The 20,447-nt window shown below is 37.7% G+C and overlaps 1 protein-coding gene across 4 annotated transcripts in view; it reads right to left on the bottom strand.

The window, feature by feature from the left end:
* CNTN4 (contactin 4) overlaps positions 1-20,447 on the bottom strand; it is a 985,539-nt gene that overhangs the window by 129,438 nt on the left and 835,654 nt on the right. For all 4 annotated transcript variants that reach the window (XM_047779322.1, XM_047779348.1, XM_047779332.1 and 1 more), the window contains one exon: positions 11,407-11,557. In XM_047779322.1, the coding sequence (XP_047635278.1) occupies positions 11,407-11,557 (151 nt within the window). The remainder of the gene's footprint in view (positions 1-11,406; positions 11,558-20,447) is intronic.

Here is a 20,447-nt window from a genome sequence, read left to right as displayed (position 1 = left end):
AGTGTACACCACAGGGTCTTCAACCTGATGAAGCTTTCCGGTCACTTTGTTCTTTTATTGATTTTCTAGAAATTTGGGCAAGAGAATCAGATATATATATATATATATATATATATATATATATATTTTTTTTCCCTCTCCATGCTACTTTTCACATTCTGTGTCTCCACCTTGAAAGCTGCCCCTGCTGATTTCTCCAGGGAGTTCAAGGTTTTGAGGGCATGAAAAGAAGTTTCCTCTGGCAATATTTGGGAGCCACTGCTCCAGAGACAGAAGGGACAGCATTTAGGCCTCCAGGCAAATTTATTTCCCCTTCACTTTGCATTAGATGGACCTAGTAAAAGTGACAATTTCATCACAAAGTTAAGACACACAGAATGGCTAAATGACATAGCAAACCAAAATAAAACCAAAATAAAAAGGCCAAAGAGAAGTTTGTATTACTGGAAGATGTTTTAAAATCTCTCACTTTCAGAATTGTGCCATGAGTTGGACTGAGGGTTGGCAAACTTTATCTGTCAAAGGCCAGATAGTAAATATTTCAGGCTTTGCAGGCCATGTCTTGCCATCTACTCAACCCTGCCCCCACTGCAGGGCATAAGTAGCCTAGACAATTTGGTAATGAAGGGGTATGGGGCTGTATCCAATAAAACTTTATTTGGAGATGCTGATACATGAATTTCATCTAATTTTCATGTGTCACAAAATGGTATTTCTATTTTTATTTCCTTCCATTTGAAACCGTAAACTCATTCTCAAACTTGCAGTCTGTGCAAACACAGGCGGTGGGCCGGTTCTGGCCCATGGGCTGTAGTTTGTCAAGCCATGGGTAAGAGTGTCCTGGGCAGAAAGAACAGCTTGTTGAAAAGCTTTGTGGCAGGAAGAATAAGGCCATTTGAAGAACTGACAGGGGATCCATGCAGCTCAGGAAGTAGGGTTGAGGGAGAATAAGACAAAGCATGCAGGGCACAAGCAGAAGTCTGACCAGTTTAGGGTCCTAGTTTAGGGTTCCACTGGTCCTGGGATGGGCTGTTCATTCTGAGGTTAATGGGAAGCCATTGACACCTGGCTATGCATTAGAATCACCCAGGAAACGTAAAAAAACAATTCAGATTCCTGAGTCTTATCTTGGAAATTTTTAGAAAGAATCTTTGAGGATAGAGAGTGGGATTCTGTATCTTAAATTTTTTTCATTTTTATTAGAGTATAGTTGATTTATAGTGTTGTGCCAATTTCTGCTGTACAGCACAGTGACCCAGTTTTTTATATACCTATATATGTATATATATACGTATATATATACTCACATATATATATACACATTCTTTTTCTCATACTATCTTCCATCATGGTCTATCTCAAGAAACTGGATATAGTTCTCTGGGCTATACAGTAGGACCTCATTGCTTATTCATTCTAAATGTAATAGTTTATATCTACCAACCCCAAACTACCCGTCCATCCCACTTCCTCCCGTGGTCTCCCTCCCTCCCCACCCCCTCCACCCTTTGTTACAAGTCTGTTTTCCATGTCCATGATCTGTTTCTGTTTTATAGATAGGATCATTTGTGCCATATTTTAGATTCCACATATAAGTGATATCATATGGTATTTGTCTTTCTCTTTCTGACATACTTAAGCATGAGAATCTCTAGTTTCATCCATGTTGCTACAAATGCCATTATTTTGTTTGTTTTTATGCCTGAGTAGTATTCCATTGTATATACTGTATTTTTAAAGGTATCTCTCTTGGTCCCAATGCAGTCAGCTCAGCACCAGTCCACAGACCTTAAGTGGGAACTACCTCTTGATCTCTGCTTGAAGGATGGAGAGACACTGTTCTAGGAAAGTCAAGTGATTTCCCAGATGAGGGCACAGTAAGTCCCCACAGATGCTTTCAGAATGCACACATCAACGGATCAAATTGAGAAACAATTTAAAAGAAGTGTGAAGGAGTTGTGGCCCAGCAGAAACGAATCAGACTAGGAACCATGAGGTTGCGGGTTCAATCCCTGGCCTCGCTCAGTGGGTTAAGGATCCAGCATTGCCGTGAGCTGTGGTGTAGGTCACAGATGCGGCTTCGATCTGGCATTGCTGTGGCTCTAGCGTAGGCTGGCAGCTACAGCTCCGATTTGTCCCCTAGCCTGGGAACCTCCATATGCTGTGGGTGCTGCCCTAAAAGCTCAAAAGATAAAAAATAAAAATAAAAATAAAAATAAAAATAAAATAAAAGGAGTGTGGAGAACCATGCCAATATCTCCCTAACCCTGTCTGCCCTGCAGTGAAGTGCAAGCTCCTCAGCCTGACACATCTTTCTCAGCCTGATTTTGAGAAAATTTCCAGCCTTATCTCCCCTGATCAAAAATCTCTCTGTCCTTTCCTTGTGAATGCTTTTTCCTTGCTGCTCCTTTCACTTAAAAATCCCAACATCATCTTCTCCACTGATTTCTAAGAATCAGATGATGTTGGTTGCTTGGTTCATTCATTTCATACAAAAATCATGAGTATCTACAGTATTCTAGGAATGGTGCCAGGAGCTGGGGGCACGTGTGTGCCCAAACACACATGGCATCTTTGCTCATGGGCATTTCAGTCTGTTATGGGAAATAAAGATAATTAAATAATCATACCTATACATATAAAATCTATAACTGTAAAAGGAAGGAAAGAAGGAAAAAAGAAGGAAAGAAAGGAGAAAAATAAACCCAGTCCCAATTCTCAGGGAAACCACTGTTAACATTTTGGTAGAATTCCTTCTAGGCTTTTTCTTTGTGTGTATATCAAAATACGAATATGTATATGTGTGTTGGGACTACAGAATGGTATTTTATGTAGTTTTAAAAAATAAAACTTAGGAGTTCCCTGGTGGCCTAAGGATTAAGGACCTGGTATTGTCACTGCTGTGGCTTGGGTTTCCATCCCTGGCCTAGGAACTTCTACATGCTTCCACATGGCCAAACAATAAATTTTAAAAAACAAAATTAATACCTGTAATAAGGTGAAATGTCTTTTTCCTTCAACCCTACAGATTTCTATAAGAAATTTTGTCCGCTTTTAAATGACACTTGTAGAACCCTGATTTAAATTAGGTTAGGTTCATACTCTCAAATGTGTCTAGTACAGAGGAAGTATGTGACAAATGTTTATTGAATTGAATCTATCAGGGATGTGATGTGGGAAGTTTCATCTTGTGGAAGATGTGAGTGAGACCTGATTCCAAACAAACCAGGTAAAATGTGAGTTTAATAGTTGCAAAGTGCATAATAAGGGTAGAAATTAGGATGGGGCAGAGGATTGACTGACAAAGAAAGAATGAATGTGGGAGACACCTGGAAGGATTTTATCCAGTACTGCCTTTAGATTGGGGACCTTATTTTAAACACTTCCATCTGCAAACCCACTTACCTGAGGCATAACCAGTATCATGATCACATGGATAGAACAGGTGGTAGGTAGTCCCTGCCTGAACTTGGACGTCACTTTAACTTCTGACAGTACTACAGCATGACACATTGTACCAAGGCAGAAGAGGCTGGTGGCTGAGGGCTCAAGGGTTCAAGGACTCTCCACAGAATGGGGTCTGCATATTACAAACATTTAAAAACAAATGTCTCCAAATTCTTCTGCAACGGCTCTTCAGGGGAGCTTATTAAAGCAATAACTATTTCATGCATGGCTCTCAGAGAGACAAACCGAAGGAATGAAGGAAAGTTCCAGGTCTGAATTTGGAGGGCAGGCTAGGCTCTGTCTATTTCCATGACTGCACTTGCAAAATTAAAATGATACAGTACTATCAATAAGCAGGGCAACAGATTCTATCTATAGAGCAATGATGCTCCAGTTGTTTTGATGTTGTTTTGCCTCCAAGGCAGGATTTCCATTATTATGGAGATGAACTGCCTCTAATTATTGCAATAACATAATTGTTCCCCAGGGCAGAATTCCTAATAACAGAGCTGTATGGCTCTGTAGCAACTGTAAGCGATATCTTGAGGGCAGGTTTCTCATTAAGAGCACAGATATAGACACTCTGCCTCCAGAAGAGAAACAGAATGCCTGAAGCAATAAACTTTCCTTTCCATGCAAGGATTTGATCAGCCTTCAGGGCAAATACCTGCCATCACATTTGCTCTGCCTCCCAGACTGCCAGCTTCTTCAGACCAGGGTTTCACACCTTACATGCAACGTGGAGTTTTGCTGCCCTGTGCTGGGATTTTCCTCCACATATTACATGAATTTCAACTCTGCTAAAGGCCTTTGGGAAGAGAGGAATTAGGGTCATGATCTAATTTCACTTTGGAGGAAGACTACAATGTCTCTAGACAAGACATAAATTTGATTCCTATTTGGGTGGAATTGTCTCATAGAATGTTAGCCTAGATCTGATTATACCGTGGGGGCGAGGCAAATCTAAACAGGCATTTCAGTCTGGGGAAAAAAAAAAGCCTAAGAATATGGATGATTATGCCATTTTATTGTGTCTCCAAAAATATCTACAGTGACCTAAAAGTGCTCCACCCAAGATGATGTTAAAGGTCCCCAAATCTTATCTTTGAGCCATTATCTTGTCGGACCTCTTGGAAGCACTAAGTGCTTGCTCCTTCTTGAAACTTTCTGCTCCCTTGTCTTCTGTTTATCACATGTGGCCATTCCTCAAGGTTCCTTCCTTTGGTTCACATGTGTTCTCATTCTACAAAACTCTCTCCAGACAGACTTATCCACTCCATGGCTTCTTATCCCCTGGTGTCATCTAGGTCATTACTCTCCTGATCTCAGACTCCTATTTCCTGTTGGTCTTTCACTCAGCGAACACTCTCCCCATGCCAGGTATTGTCCTAGAGGCCAATGTTACAGAAGGAGGCAAAATACACAGGGCCTTATGCAACCACGACGTTCTTCAAACTAGAAGAGGGAGGCAGAAGAGGAGGTGGAAGTGATGTGATGTAAGGCCTAGACTGGAGTGACTTTGCTTCTGCTAGATCTAAAGATGAAGGAAGGGGTCATGAGCCAAGGTATGCAGGTGACTTCTAGAAATTCTAGAAAGCTGGACATCTACTCGCCCCCTAGAATGAGTTTAGCTTGAGGAAAACCATTTCAGACTTTTGATCTCTTGGGTTCTGAGATATTAAATTTGTATTGTTGAAGCCAAACACACACACACATAGACAAATGCACAAGTCTCTGTTTTCATGGAATTTACATTACAATTAAATGGAAGGTGGAGAAAACAGATAAGGAAACAAACAAAAAAGTAAGTATGTAGCATGTTAGATAGCGATGGAACTATGGAAAATATAAAGCATGGAAAGAGGATGGGGCCAGTGTTGACAATGTGAACTACATTAGTGGAAAAAGGCTTTGCTGACAAGGTGACACTTTAGTGGAAATTCCAGTTTGAATGTGACATCTCCACTTGCAGGCACCTCAAATTTAACATGTTAATATTAATCTCTTTATTTTCCTCTCTCACACTTGTTTTTTTCTATAACTCAGTACTGTGGAAAATGACATTGCCATCTACCAGCTGGTCAAGTTGGAATCCTAGAAGTCATTTTCTTTTTTTTCCTTCTTCCTCTTAAAAATCATTCTATTTAATATGTCATTAAGTCTTTTAAATTCTATGCTTTAATATCTTATCTATCTGTCTGTCCTTCTCTACTCTCAGGAGACTGACATCTCTGAAGTCCTTTTGATTTCTGTCCTAGACTGCTCCCTGTAGTTGCTACCGTTCTAATCTTGTTCAGCTCTGATTCTTCTTCCACGCTGCAGGTAGAGCAAACCTTGGGCAGCATGAGTATGACCATGCACTACCCTGCATAAAATTCTTCTATTCTCTCTGGGAGTTCAGGTCTAAACTCTACAGATATAAAATTCAAGGCTTCTACAATCTACTGTTGGCCTACACTTTTCAATGTTCCTTCTAAACATATCACATTTATAATACATGCCCTAGGATTACTGAGAAACTTATATTGTTATTTTGCTACTGGGTCCTTTGCACTTTTCTATGAGCATCTTGAGGGCTGGGTTTATGCCTTCTTTTTCTATCTCCAGGGCCAAGCAGAAGGCTTAGCTTGCACTAAGCACACATTGAATGCTTTGTACATTGATCAAATTTATGTTGGCTTGTTTGATACAACAATCCTGCTGCTGTTCTGAAACCACACCTGTGACAGGCAGGCTGTAAGTTTCAGATTCTTTTTGGCAACATTCAGTGGCATATCTATACTTGGTTATTATCCTTTAGCTTGACGTAATGTACTAGCCCAATGTATAAAAGGAAGGAGAAGAATTCTCAAGCATGAGTAAGAATAAGTTTTTATTGACAGAGCATTAACTTGAGTAACATTTCACTCATTTCCTCAGCTTCCGTGAGAAATAAAATTTTGTCTAACTGAATTTTCCAGACAACTAGATTCATTCCTTTAAACACTAAGTTAGTTTTTTAAAATAACCAATGGAAGGGAATAGTCTTGATATATACCTGCCTGACTTACTAATCTAGCTCACTGAAGATCATTTTTTCCATTTAGGGATATGATATGACAATAAGCATCATCTTTTGCTCTGGAGAGGAAGAAAACTATTTATCCCCTTATTAATACTGTTTTAATTCTGAATGGCAGATTTAACTCTGACTCTCAGAAGGACACTGGAAGACATGATTAGGACAGTGAGAGGATTCCATGTAATGCCAAAGGAAAACTATCAGGGGCATCTGAGCTTGGAAAAGAACTAAAGGAGGACGTGAGAATAGCTTGCCAGTATATAAAGGGAAGCGGTTTGGTGGAGAAAAATTAGATTTCTTAGTATAACTTCAGAAGGCAAAGAAAAAAAAAGGTAAATGGAAATTACAAGGATTCAGGTTAGGAAGAAGTAATCTAATAGTTAGGTCTCCACCTGAGATGTAACCAGGGAAAGATGAGGGTCCAGCCATTGCGGGGACCCCATTTTGCAATGGAGACTGGGTTCCATGACTATAGTCAAAATTTGACACTGATCCTGCCCAGCAGCCACTTCTTCTTCTGGCTGTTGGATCCTGTGTTTCTTTGGGGAAACTCCTATACCATTTTCAGTCCATGATGTGTGAGGTGGAGCTTCCCCAAGTGCCTCTGAGTATATGGGTATGATCAAGTCCTTCTAGTCAAGGTACCACATCCCCTCTGAATGGGACTGGCTCAGGGAAGAATGCTGCCCAAAGCAGGTTTATTCAAGTCCAGGAGCATCTATTCTAAAATTGTTATATATTAGAAAAGAGGACACACATGGGTCTGTGCGCAGCAGACCTACTGCCAGGAGAGGAAAGCCTATAGGAAAATGGAGGCAACACAGAGGAAGGTGCTGGTAAGAGATGAGGAGCGTAAACTAGTCCTGAAGTCAGAGTGTGAGCACTGGATTTGTCACACCTCCAGTCATGGTCCTTCCCTGGCCTTCTCAAATATGGAGCCTTCCCTTGTGTACTGAAGCCAGCTTTGAATTGAGTTCTGTCACTTGCAACCAAGAGTCCATCCTGGTTGGTTTTATGGCTCCCTATAATTCTAGGGGACTAGGTTTTTGTTAATGATTTTTTTTCTTTCTGTATTTTCAAGTTTTTTTTTTAATAGATCAACTTAAATCTCATTTTCCTCAAGTGCCTTCAGACTAGAAACCAAAAGTAAACACAATTATCTTACTTACTCAAGTTAGTAGGCTTAATTGCTTGATTAATCCAAGTGACTCTACTGTTTCGGTGGTGACTAGAAACCTCTCCTGAGAAATAAAGTACTTGAGCCCTTGTCATCCCTGTTTTAAATGTCTGATATTGCCTACATTATGACTGCTGGATAAATACACAGGAAAATGAGGAATGATTTATGTATATGGATATGCTGCCTATACGATAGCAAAGAAATAAAAACTGAAGATTAATTTTTTTCACTTAGATAATTGGTTTAGTAGAGATAAGGTCTGTATAAATATGATTTAAATTTCTAAAGCCTCGAAAAGCCAAAATAAGCACGTACAAATGTATTTTTAAAACTGTTCACTTGTTAACATTAAACCTGTATTTCTGAATCCATACCTACTGTGATAACTGTAATACACATTATGATTAAATAAGATAAAAAGTCAACACTTTAAAATGTTGCTTCTTATACTTTTCCTGTAAACTCATTTGTACGCCATTGATTAGTTAAATTTGAAATTAAAAATCACTTAATAAGTACTTTTCGGCAAAGTCAAAATATAGACTCTAGGGAGAGAATGTTAATAAAAATAGTATTTGATCATAAAGTTTAGTTCCACTGGAGCTTTATTTATATGAATACTTTGTTATTGAGATTAATAATCTTTTATTCAAATGTTAAAAGTTTGCCTTTTGATTCTTAGGATTCCACATTTAAAAAGAGAATTATGGGAGTTCCAGTCGCGGCTCAGCGGTAACAAACCCAGCTAGTATCCATGAGGACGTGGGTTCAATCCTTGGCCTTACTCATTGGGTTAAGGGTCTGGCATTGCTATGAGCTATGATACAGGTTGCAGATGCAGCAGCTCAGATCCCAATTGCTATCTATGGCTGTGGCATGGGGGGCAGCTGCAACTCTGAATGGACCCCTAGCCTAGGAGCTTCCATACACTGCAGGTGCAGCCCTAAAAAGAGACCAGAAAAAAAAAAATAAAAAGAGAGAGAGAGAATTAGGGCTAACAACTCAGTATATTAGAAACTATTATTTAACACTGGCCATAATCAAATGTTTTTCCCTTTTATGTTGCTCTAACAATTTCAATCCTTTCCTAAGATGGGAATTCTAAAGTTTTTCACTGATGAATTCTACATATGATTGCTTTGGTTCACTTATCCACTTAATTACATTTCTCCTTTAACAGAAAAAAAAAGTGAAAATGGCAGAATTTCTTCTCTGTCAATGAGGAAATAATAGTAATATCTTTCTTATTTTCCACTCTTTTCAGAAATTACAGGATGTTCAGTTGAACTTATGTCTTTCTCATAAGCTGAAAACCAGTGACCTACAGAGTAAACTTGGACTTGGTCCATGGATGTGTGGCTCACATTGTACTAATATTAAAGTTAAAAAAAAAAAGTCACTGACATTTAAAAATTAAGTTCAAATAAAAGTCCATATTTCTAGTTTCTCTTGAAAAATGAGAAGGTGGGGAGGCACTGGACTAGCATCTCCATTTGGTGGCAATGTGCTGAAATTAAGTGGCAGGTGTCTTCCTTGGATGGGGCACACACTGAAATTCCCACCATGCCCTTTCAAATTACACCTGGCCAGTTTTTGGATTCATTTACACTGTGAAAACCAATCTATCTGTTCAATACATTGTGGGCAAGGCAGAAGGGAGAAGCAGAACTCTGAGAACATAGCACCCATGTGGAGAAAACATGCTAATCCTGATAGCTTGGGTCATGCCTGGTGATGCTCCAGATAGAGGTAATAAACACCAAGATTTGAGTAATGATGGGGAGTTTTCTTGCTTTAAAGATATCTTCTGTGCCATATAACTGTTGAAGCGATATTAATCAAGTTAGAAGAAAAAACAAACATTGGAAAGAGATAAACTTGGCTGTATGACAAGCGATGGAAACAGTTAATTAAATTCACTTATTAAAAAGAATTATCAATGCTGATAAGCCATTTTCCCAATGTTAATCCAATTAACTTGTAGTAATTATTGAGTTATAGCAGTGGTAAGCAGTCCTTAATACAGTCCTTATTGCTATTACTTTTCTTCTAGGCACATAGTAAGACTGTATTTCCCTACTGGGTTGAACTTGGGCAGAGCCACATGACTTGTTTTGGCCAATGAAACATGAGTGAAAATGAAGTCTTTCTCTTTTGGGTAGAAGCTTTAAGAGCTCATGGATGTTGAGCTACCTTCTTTTCCTTCTGCAATTCTCAAGTTCTAGAAAGTGCTATTCTATCAGCCTTGGCTTTAGTGGGTAACAAAGCCCCTAGCAGGCCCCTGATAGGCATGCAGTGTTGATGAAAAATTGCCTTTTGTTGTTTTAGGATACTGCAGGTTGTTTGCGAATTAGCAAAGCTTAGCCTCTCCTGAATTGATCTACCATGTTATTCAAACTTCATTCATTTATGGTTCTTGATATGTCTATTATGCATATTATTTTAAAATACTTTGTCTTTATATCATTGCTACATTAAAACTTTTAAAATGTAGACTTAATGTGGTACATATTAATTATATTTCAACTATGCTTTAATACACATCAAAGTAAATATGTAACTATTAAAAGTATTCTTACATAACAATTTTTGGCAACAGTAAAGCCAAATGGGAAAGGAACCTGATGTTTACGGCAGCAAAATAAGAAACTGGACTCTAAATTTCCAGATTTTGTTTAAAATTTGAATGTCATGCCAGTAATTAGTAAACTATACTACTTTCTTTATATAATAGAAATCAGAAAGGACTGTATATTATGAATGTAATATATGTAAATACACCACCTATAAACCATATCAGGTTTGTTTATAAAAATCATTAATAGAGACATCATCATAAGTGCAATGATCTACTTGCATATGCAAATCCAAATGTGTACAGGTGTAAAGTAGATACATATTTTTACAGGCTCCTCAATTGCATCCTTGAGTACTTGCCCTTTAACATCGATTAAAATCATTATGTATACAGCTGGTAAATGTTATCTTTTGGGTGACATAGACATGCATAATTACCATTTTCCAACAGATTGAGTAGATTACAGAAAGGGGAGGGGGATATTTTATAGAGGTGATAGCCAAGAAAAAGTCTTAAGAGATACCTGACATTTGTCCCAAATGACCTAAAACCCCAAACAGCCCCATATAATTACATTATATAAACAACATGTATTCTAAATGTAATTCATATATAATAGGAAATTTAGGTGAAGAGTTCAAACATCAGACAGAAAAAAATTTGAAAAAAGTTTCACAATTAAATCAAAACCATGTCATTTGAGGATGAGTTTTGAAATTAAGAGGTATTTAGCTTCAAAAAAGGAGATATTAACAAGAGACATACTAGCCACTGACATATATTTGAGGGGTTGTTACAACAAAGATGAATTTGATGTATTTGTTTTCATGAAAAGGAAGTAGGCTGGAGAAAGGTGGACAAATCTACAGAAGAATTTTAGGCTAAAATTAAGGAGGATATTTCTAGCTCCTCATCTTTGCGCATCTCTGACAGCCTTTTATAGCAATATGATCAATCTGCACAGGGAGGGCTTTCTAGAATTTTAATATTATAAAGACCAACTAATTTACCACCCTATTCCAAAGCTTCAGTTCTTTAACATTTAGTCCAAGAATATGAGATCATAAATTCCTTCCTCTAGGACTATTAATAACAGACCAATAATTATAGTTAAATATTAAAAATATTTCAAGATACTACCTTTCATTTTCTCTTAAGACATCCCTTCCTTTCTTCCAGGTGTAGACAGGTTTCGGAGAAGCTTTTGGCTTACACTCAATGACAACTTCACCTCCCACTTTGACAAGAGTTACCCTTTTTACTAGGGTTCTGGAAAAATCTGGACCTACAGCTGGAAAAGAATACAGAAAATGAAATAATTAATTATTATGAAAGAAAAACTCCACTAGATCATTCTTTATAGTTTTTTTCTTTTGTAATGCACTTACTGCTGTCTTATCAAAGGGAGGATAATTTTTTTTTTTCTGAAGTAAAGGGGGCAGAACTGGAAGTTTTGATGGATTTATGACAACTTGAGGTATAATTTGTATAGGGTTAAAATGTACCAGTTGGAAGTGCACAGCTTGATGAATTTGGTGTTCTCAGCACAAAGACTGAGATGTAAAACATTCCATCACCCTACTGAGGGATTCTTTTGGAAAAAAAAATTCCATGTCCAAATGAAGAAAAATTTAAAAATTTCAGGGAAGCAAAAGGGAATGACAAAATCAAAACCAAAACCTAATGAAACCCAAAAACCAAACCAAAAACAACACACTCACAAGGTATTTTTAGTCTAGTGTAGGTTAAAGCCTCCCTTCTTTGGAGTCACTGTCTCTGATCTGTCTTACAGCAAGCAGCTCTGTGCATATCTCTGTCAGAGGACGTGCTGAAATGTCTTATCATCACCCTCTGTAAACTTCTCCCTAAAAACAACTATGTTCAACAACTACTGCCTACTGCAATGTTTGGCTCTTGTAGAAGAAAGTGTGACTTACTCATAGAAAACTCTACTCCATGCTCACTATCAGTCTTCCCAAAAATTCAAGCATATGGTGACACCAAATTTGTAGTTATGTGGAAATAATATTAAATAATTATTTCTTTCCTAAAACAAAAGTTATATATATCTATATCCTTACAGAAACATAAAAGATGCCTTTTTGAAAATTTTCCATTTTCACCTGAGTAAATTGAGTTAACGTGTTTTAGGATCTGTTGCGAGAAGGGATTTATCTCCTGGAATCATAGTTTTGCCATATTTAAAAATCCCTGACTCATTGCAGTCCAACCTGATGGAATTTAAGGTTTCATACCATGTTTAATGTAAAATTTAAATACTAACCACAAATTACTTAAAAGAGGACAGACAGTGAATGTGTATGTATGTGGCTGGGGAGAATGGGGGTCAATTTTTAAAAACTGTACCCAAAGCATATGCTAGTGATTAAAAAATAAATAAAAACAGGATTGAGAGGAAGCCAGTTAAATTTTTATTAAGTGCTTTTGTGGGAGAAATACTATCAATGTCTAGAAAGGAAGAAAGATGAGAAGGCTACTTTTTAATGGGATGATGCAATGTACACATGGGGCTGGTTTTACTATGTGAAGGTTAAATTAAATAAATGAATCTCGTAGGTAATTGATATCTCAATCTGTGTACCTTGGATTTATGAGGGGAATCTATAATTCAGAGAGTAATTCCATAATGATAAATGCAATTAATAAGTAGAGTATGAGTACAAATGTTTTTGCTATAATGAGATAAATGCCTTTCTTGTATGATCTGCGAAATCACATAAAAATTATGGGTTTCTAAAAAAGATAAGGTCAGGACAGACTTAGCCAATATTTATGTAACAGGAATACTAACAAAAATAACAATCATTCTAGTAATTATGTTAGCACGATTAAAAAAACCAGCATAAATTCCTAATAGATAAATACTTCAGAAAAACATAGGACTTCAGTGTGTGTGTGTGGATAGCTTAATGAAACAAGGAAGCTGGGAGAGAGAGTAAGAAAGAGCTGAAATTGGTAAACTATAATATAAGTGCAAACCAAGCTTTAAACACTGCCATGTTATAGTACATGGCCAAACTAAGTCAAGAGGAGAAATGTGGATGAACTGGAGTCACGATCAGTATGTTCTCTGCCTTGGCTCATTGTGTTGACCTGCATTAGTAGGCTTTGTGTTTGGTTGCTTAAACTAGAGAAATGCATGGCCAAAGTCAGCATCTGTTATATTGACATCATTTCCCCATTTACCAATCCAACACATGCTAATTTTCAACACAGAAAGGTTCTTGTAGCAGAACAGGCTCCTTCTAATCTTGGGTTAACACTTGAACTGACATATTAATGCATATAAAAAAGAATCGAGTCTCTAGAAGTTTTTTTAAAAAGGTATTTTGTGAAATAAAGTTACACATCTATAACATAAAAATCCCTTCTTAAAACTATATCTTTCTACACACATATATTTTTATCACTTTGAGCAGACATTTTTCATCTGTTCAGGAGGAATTCTGCAATTGCATTTGAAATGAGTTTACATAAATCAAACTGTGCACAACACACGGGTGTTATTTCTCAAAAAAATACTATATATTGCTTTTATGGGATTTGAGATAGCATGATATCAGCCACATAGAAGGCAGAAAACACACATTTCAGTTTTAAAAGCATTTGTACTGTACTATGTATGTGCATATTTTGGATATCCTAGAGAAAAGACTGTCTTTGAATATCATTCACTAATAAAAAGGAAATTATAAATTTAAACATTTCTCTCTTTGTTTATTCAATTTGCTTCATTTACTTCTAGTGTTATCTAAGCCTGTGAATCTACCAATTGCCAACATAAGCTGCAGTGCTTTCTAGGGCAAAACTGTCAGACATTCATCTGCATTTGAATACTTCACCCGTTAACGGGTTTCTTGACATTCTGCCATTTTGTGACCATTTTTTGAACGTGAAATACCCTAAATTTTGTGGAATGATGTTTTCTGTGTTGGGTACCCCATATTTATTCCCATTCCCAAACATCTGCCCAGAAGAGGCCTGAAAGAAAAGAAAAAGAAGCCTGTATTTGACATTCACAGAGAATCAGGTTTTCAACATTATATATAAGGTTCCAATAGGGTACTATTAGAACTCATAATTGCTGGCACTGGAAAAAATTAGGCACTTTGAAGGTGAAACTTTAGTGGGTTCCTAAGGGTTCAGAAAAGACAAAACCAAGTATCAAATTACCCACTTGAGCCTGAGAGTAGCACCAATACTGGGAGATCCTCATTTGCTAAATCTAAGATACTTAGAAGATAAAATTTCTTACTAGAGAGCTACTAGAGGGCACTGGTCTCTCAGTGTTGGAATAAGGTACACTACAGGACCTCTTCCCTTTGGGAAAGGCAACTTTTTATTATTTATCAATGATCTTTAATATATTAATATTACATTATCTGAGAGAAGCATCAGGCTAAGAGAAGCCCTCTATGCAATTCTCAACTGTTTGTTTTTATTTAATTAAATGACTCTTGGTCACATGTCAAGGGTATTGTAAGTGGCAACAGAACCCTTGAAAATGAAAGTTGTGCTTTAGTATCATTTCTCAAGAGAGAGAATAAGAATGATAACACCTTAACAGGATGTGCAATGGCAGTCTCATTTGGGAAATATATGGGTGTGATGTTTTACTCTATTATTGAAGAAGAAAGGATAATTATGAGTGCCTGTCCTATCACGGTCGGTAGAAACACCACTGGGAACACTGCCAGTGGATGGAGGCTATTAAGGCTGGTCCTTTTAGGACTTGAGAATTTCATATTATTTTAACATTTATCTATTATCTTTATTACCTCATCATCCCATAAAGATAAACTTATAGTAAATGCATTCATTCAAGCATTGCCACCATTGAGGAGATAATGCTGGTGTCAGCTTTTAAAACCTCAAACTTCTCCTGGCTTGCTGGGTAGTTAACTAGAAGGCTGTCTACAGTGGAAAGAGTCTTCTTAGTCTTCTTTCTAGATCCAGCATTTCAGAACAGCTGATTCAAAATCAGCCTCTCTGATGAGGGATAAAATTCACAAGGAGAGTCAACAAGTTCCAAAGTAGTTTTCTATTCTAGTATCAGCATGATGTGCTCCTTCTAAGTTCCTAAAACTCTGCCCTTCTAGGTTTGGTCTAATTCACGGAATGCTCTGCTTCCCCAGGGCTCCTCCTACCATAGTAGCTTTTGTTTAAAAGCTTCTACTCTTTGGGGAAAATTATTGTAAAACAGAACTAATAATATTTACAGTCACACAGTTGTTCTGAAGACTAAATGAAATACATGAGTTGTACATAAAGTACTTAGTTCTGTATTTTCCCAGAGTAAATACTTTACACCTACTCATCCCCTCTGCTATTTCCACTGTTATTACCAACACCATTTTCACAGAATTTTAAGCTGAAAAGCTTCTTGGAGCCAAAGGAATATATTTTTGGTTTCAAAACAAAACTTATTTTGAACTAATTATAGATTCACAGAAAATCACAAAGATAATACAGAGAGTTCCTGTGTATCCTTCATTCTGTTTCTCCTAATGGCTACATCTTTTTTCCCCCTTTTTTCTTTTTATAGCTGCACCTGTGGCATATGGAAGTTCCCGCACCAGGGGCTGAACTGGAGCTGCAGCCGTGGCCTCTGCCAGAGCCACAGCAACAGCAGATCTGAGCTGCACATGCAACCTATGCTGCAGCTTACGGCAATGCCAGATCCTTAACCCATTAAGTGTGGCCAGGGATTGAACTGGCATCCTCACAGAGACAAAGCCCAGGCCTTAACTTGGAACTCCTCAATGGTTACATCTTATGTGAATGTACTACAACATCAAAGCAAGTAAACTGATCACTGATATAATGTGTAGAGTTCTATGTTATTTTATCACACACTTCAACTTACTTACATAACCACCACTGAAATAAGGTAGAGAATACCTCCATCACTGCAAACATCTCTTCATCCTATCCCTTTGGAGCCACACCCAGCCCCCTCCTGCTTGTCCTTCCCATGCCTCCACAGGGAAGTGTTCTCCATCTCTACAGTTTTGTTATTTTGAGAGTGTTATTTATACATATGTATGTGGAATCATGCATTATGTGATAAGATTTTTTTTTAGGCAGCATAATGCTCTTGAGATCCACCCAGGTTGTGTGTATCATCAGTGAGTTCCTTTCTACCTCTGAGTAGTAGTATCTCACCCATCGTGGTACTGAGGAATTTATCTTAAATGTTGGCATTGTAGGCACAGTGATAACTGACAAATACTTTTAAGCACTGGAACCATTTCAAGATCTCTCAACACATTCTCTGCCAACAAGAAGGATTAGGCTTAGCCTTTTTTTCTTTCTATAATGGTTTGAAAAGGCAGAACCTAATTGTGTAGACATGGGTGGGATATTTCTTATTCAAAGAAAAATATTTTAAAGTCATTTTAGAACATTTCCTATTTACTAATTAACATATTGACTGAAAATAATTCTTGTACGTTTTAAAAGCTTTAGCTGCTAAACTCTTGTTAGCCTCCCTTGAGGCTACATTAAGACAATATATCATCTCCCATCTATATTGAGAGAATAAGAACATATGCATTTTTAAACATGTGTAATCACACTGACTTTTCTATATAAATCCAAATGAGTGACACTTCATTATAGGTGGCAAAATGTCCTAAACTCTCATACAAATTTGTGTTCTTGGTTAAACAAGTAGTGTATGGTAGTATAAAGCCAAGCCATTGGATTATGAACAACTTTGGTATGAGGTAACAATATTTGATGAATTAACAGAAGAGGGTCATTAGACTATGAGAATTTCTAGAATGCCAGTGGTTAAGAAATGGTAGCACTTGTTATTAGCAATTATTAGATCATCAGTTCCTTGAAGGCAGAGGCTATCTTTTACAGATATGTACATCCCTTGAACTCAGCACAATGCTTGGAACAAAGGAGATGTTTAATCAGTATGTGCTGAATTAACGTATGTTGTAGGAAACAACTTGGGAATTCAGTTCAAAGCAGGCAAATCCCTTATTATGATGCTTTGCCTGGATACCCCAGTCATTTCTCTTCTCAAAGTAGGGTTATAAATGGCTCATTGAACTTCTTGCCCTATGCACAGGGCTCTCTATCATCTCTGGGGTTATACCTCAGTCAAATGAAGCAGAATTACCCAAGAAACAATCCAGACTGTTTATACAACTGTCCGTTAGAAGCCAGTATCCATTGGATTTGGGACCCTGGAAGATACCTAAATCTGCAGATGCTCAAGTCCCTCATATAAAATAGTGTAGCACAATGAATACAGTTAGTATCCATAACTGGTGGATACAGAGTGCTGACTGTACTCCTGTACCATGTGAACTGGTGTGCTGGTAGATGTCTAACAAATGGCTCTACAAGCAAAACAAAACACAAAAGAACTTGGGCTTTGCCAATTTCTGTGGTGTAAATACTCCTATCAGGGCTGAGTTCAGGTCCCCAAAAAGAATTCATCAAATGCTGAACCGAGGATACATAGGCTTAGCTCCTGCCAATAAGAACTGGCTTCAATACCTAACAGCCTTTTCTTACTTCATCAAAATACATACTTAGGGGAAGGTCCTGGATAGAGTTGGACCTTGGGAATTCAGCTTTCCTCAGATCTGGGCCTTTCTCTGAGATGATACCACTGTCTCCTCTCTCCTCCCAGGTACTCTCAGACAGTCAACCCAGTGTGGAGAATTTCAATCCCCTTCCAGTTCTTTTGACCAGTTCATTCTGTTCAAAGAATGTGTGTCCTGATGATTTGTGAGTCATGATATCCTAGCAGTTTTAAGGGCTCCAGCTACACATGCTCTGCCCTATACATGCAGGCTAAAGAGAAATAATACTGCAGTGTGGATGAGTGATGTTTATGTAACCCAGGAGTGACTGATCTCATGCGTATCATGTTCCTTCAATAACGCACTTAAATGAAGGAGGTTATTTTGTTTCTTTGTTTGTTTTGCCTTTGTGCTACACTTATTTTCAACCACATTCAAAAGGCTTTAGTAAAAGCAGCCTGTCTCATACTAAGTACAAATGAATTTCTTTAGGAGCCCAGAAGAGCCAATGTCTGCTTATGGAAGAAAAAAAAAAAAAAAAAGCTGGAATGTTGTTGGTACAAAGGCTCTATTTCTGGTAGAAATTGTTTCACATGATTAATAGAATTTAATAGAACTTTTGTCAACACTAGGTTCAATAATGGAAACATGTACTAACTGGAGGTAGAGTGGTTATACTAATAAGTCATTATTCCTTCCTCCAAGTCTTACTTGATTTAATAAGTTTGAAGGTTGTGCTACTGGGATGGCTTATGACTGGGTAACAAAGGGCTCTAAAGCAGATTCTAGACCAGTGGCACCTAAATTTAATTGATCATAGCAACAATTTGGAGGAGCTTATTAACTGTATACACTCTTCAACTCTACCTACCATGAGAGGGGTACTGCAAATTTAAATTCTACAATTTTTGCCACTAAAACTGTGATCTCCAGGGCAGAAGCATGGATAACTACCTTGGGGCTTGTTAAAACTGCAGAAGCTATGGACCAACCCCAGACTTGAAATAAGAATCTGAATTTAACAAGATCCCCAAGTAACTTATACTTGTGTTAAAGTTTGAAACTCATGGCTAAATTTTTGTGAACACCAATTCTAAAACTCCCTACCAAAATAGAATCAATCTGTTGCCAGAAAGTAGTGGAGAAAAAAAAAAGTTACTTTATTTCATTGACTTATTTATTCATTAGTTCAAAGAGACTCACAGTGGATAATGATAAAAGACATAAAGTAACAAATACATTTAAAATATGGCTGAAATCAAGCATAGGAAGGTTAGAAGGGTAGGAAACAATCTTAGTATAATAAAGGGAGATTCTAGAAGCCAAAGACAGGTCAATATGGTAGATAGACGAAAAAAAAGTATATTTCTTTCTGACTGATAAAAACAAACAAACAAAAATTCCTCCTAAAGGAAACACAAACAAAAAAAAACCCCAAAGCCATATATAATTTTTCTTTTTCTTTTTTTTTTTTTTTTTTTTTTGCTTTTTAGGGCCACACAGTTTTCTAGGGCCGCTCCTGAGGTATAGGGAGGTTCCCAGGCTAGGAGTCCAATAGGAGCTACAGTTGCCAGCTTACACCACAGCAACAGCAACATCAGATCCGAGCCGCATCTGTGACCCACACCATAGCTCATGGCAACAGCAGATCCTTAATCCACTAAGCGAGGCCAAGGTTTGAACCTTCAACCTCATGGTTCCTAGTTGGATTTGTTTCCACTATGCCATGATGGGAACTCCCAAAACCATATAATTTTTGAAAAGACAAATTTTCCTCCTGAGTTTATACTTTAAAAATTTATTGGAAATCCTTTTTCTATAAAGAACTATGGACTTCAGAATGGGTTATGCCTTCACAGCAGTTTAACAGAGGACTCAAGAGATTTTGGTAGTAGGACAGTACAGGTGGCCCTCAGTATCTGTAGGTTCTAAATCCATGGTTGGTTGAATCTGTCCACATTGGAACTTGTGGATGCAGAGAGCTGACAATACATGGTTTCAAGACTTAGTGATGCCTTAGGCTGAAATCCTGAGTTATATTTTAAATTCTAATTCACTGAAGGCATTTCTTTGGGGGAAATGACATAAGGGAGTATCAAAATATTTATCAGATTTTAGTATACCCCTTCAGTTGGCTTTATGCCACCAGAACCACGCCAAGAGCATCTTAGCTCAGTCCTCACATGGCAGCCTAAGTCAGTCTTTGGCCCTAATTCTAATTCACCATTGTGGTAAAATGGGGCCTTTCAGACATGGGTGGAGTCTCTGATGCCCGATGTTTCTCTTCTGCAGAAGGGTTTTGGATTCAGAGTCCTGATCCAAATCAGAAGCTGTGCTAGGTAGACTATATTCAACTTAAAAACAAACAAGTGACAACAACAACAAAGACAGGAGTTCCTGCTGTGGTGCAGTGGGTTAAGAATCCAACTGTAGCAGCTTGGGTCACTGCGGAAACAAGGGTTCAATCCCTGGCCTGGCACAGTGGGTTAAAGGATTTGGCATTGCCACAGCTACAGTGTAGGTTGAAGCTGCAGCTACCTGGCCTGGGAACTTCCATACACCATGGGGGTGGTCATAAAAATAGAAGACAAACAAATAGACAAACAACCCCTT

The sequence above is a fragment of the Phacochoerus africanus genome, chromosome 1, assembly GCF_016906955.1.
Source record: "Phacochoerus africanus isolate WHEZ1 chromosome 1, ROS_Pafr_v1, whole genome shotgun sequence".
NCBI lineage: Eukaryota > Metazoa > Chordata > Mammalia > Artiodactyla > Suidae > Phacochoerus > Phacochoerus africanus.
Note: the sequence above shows the minus strand (reverse complement) of the source record. Positions and strands in the feature narration are given on the sequence as shown.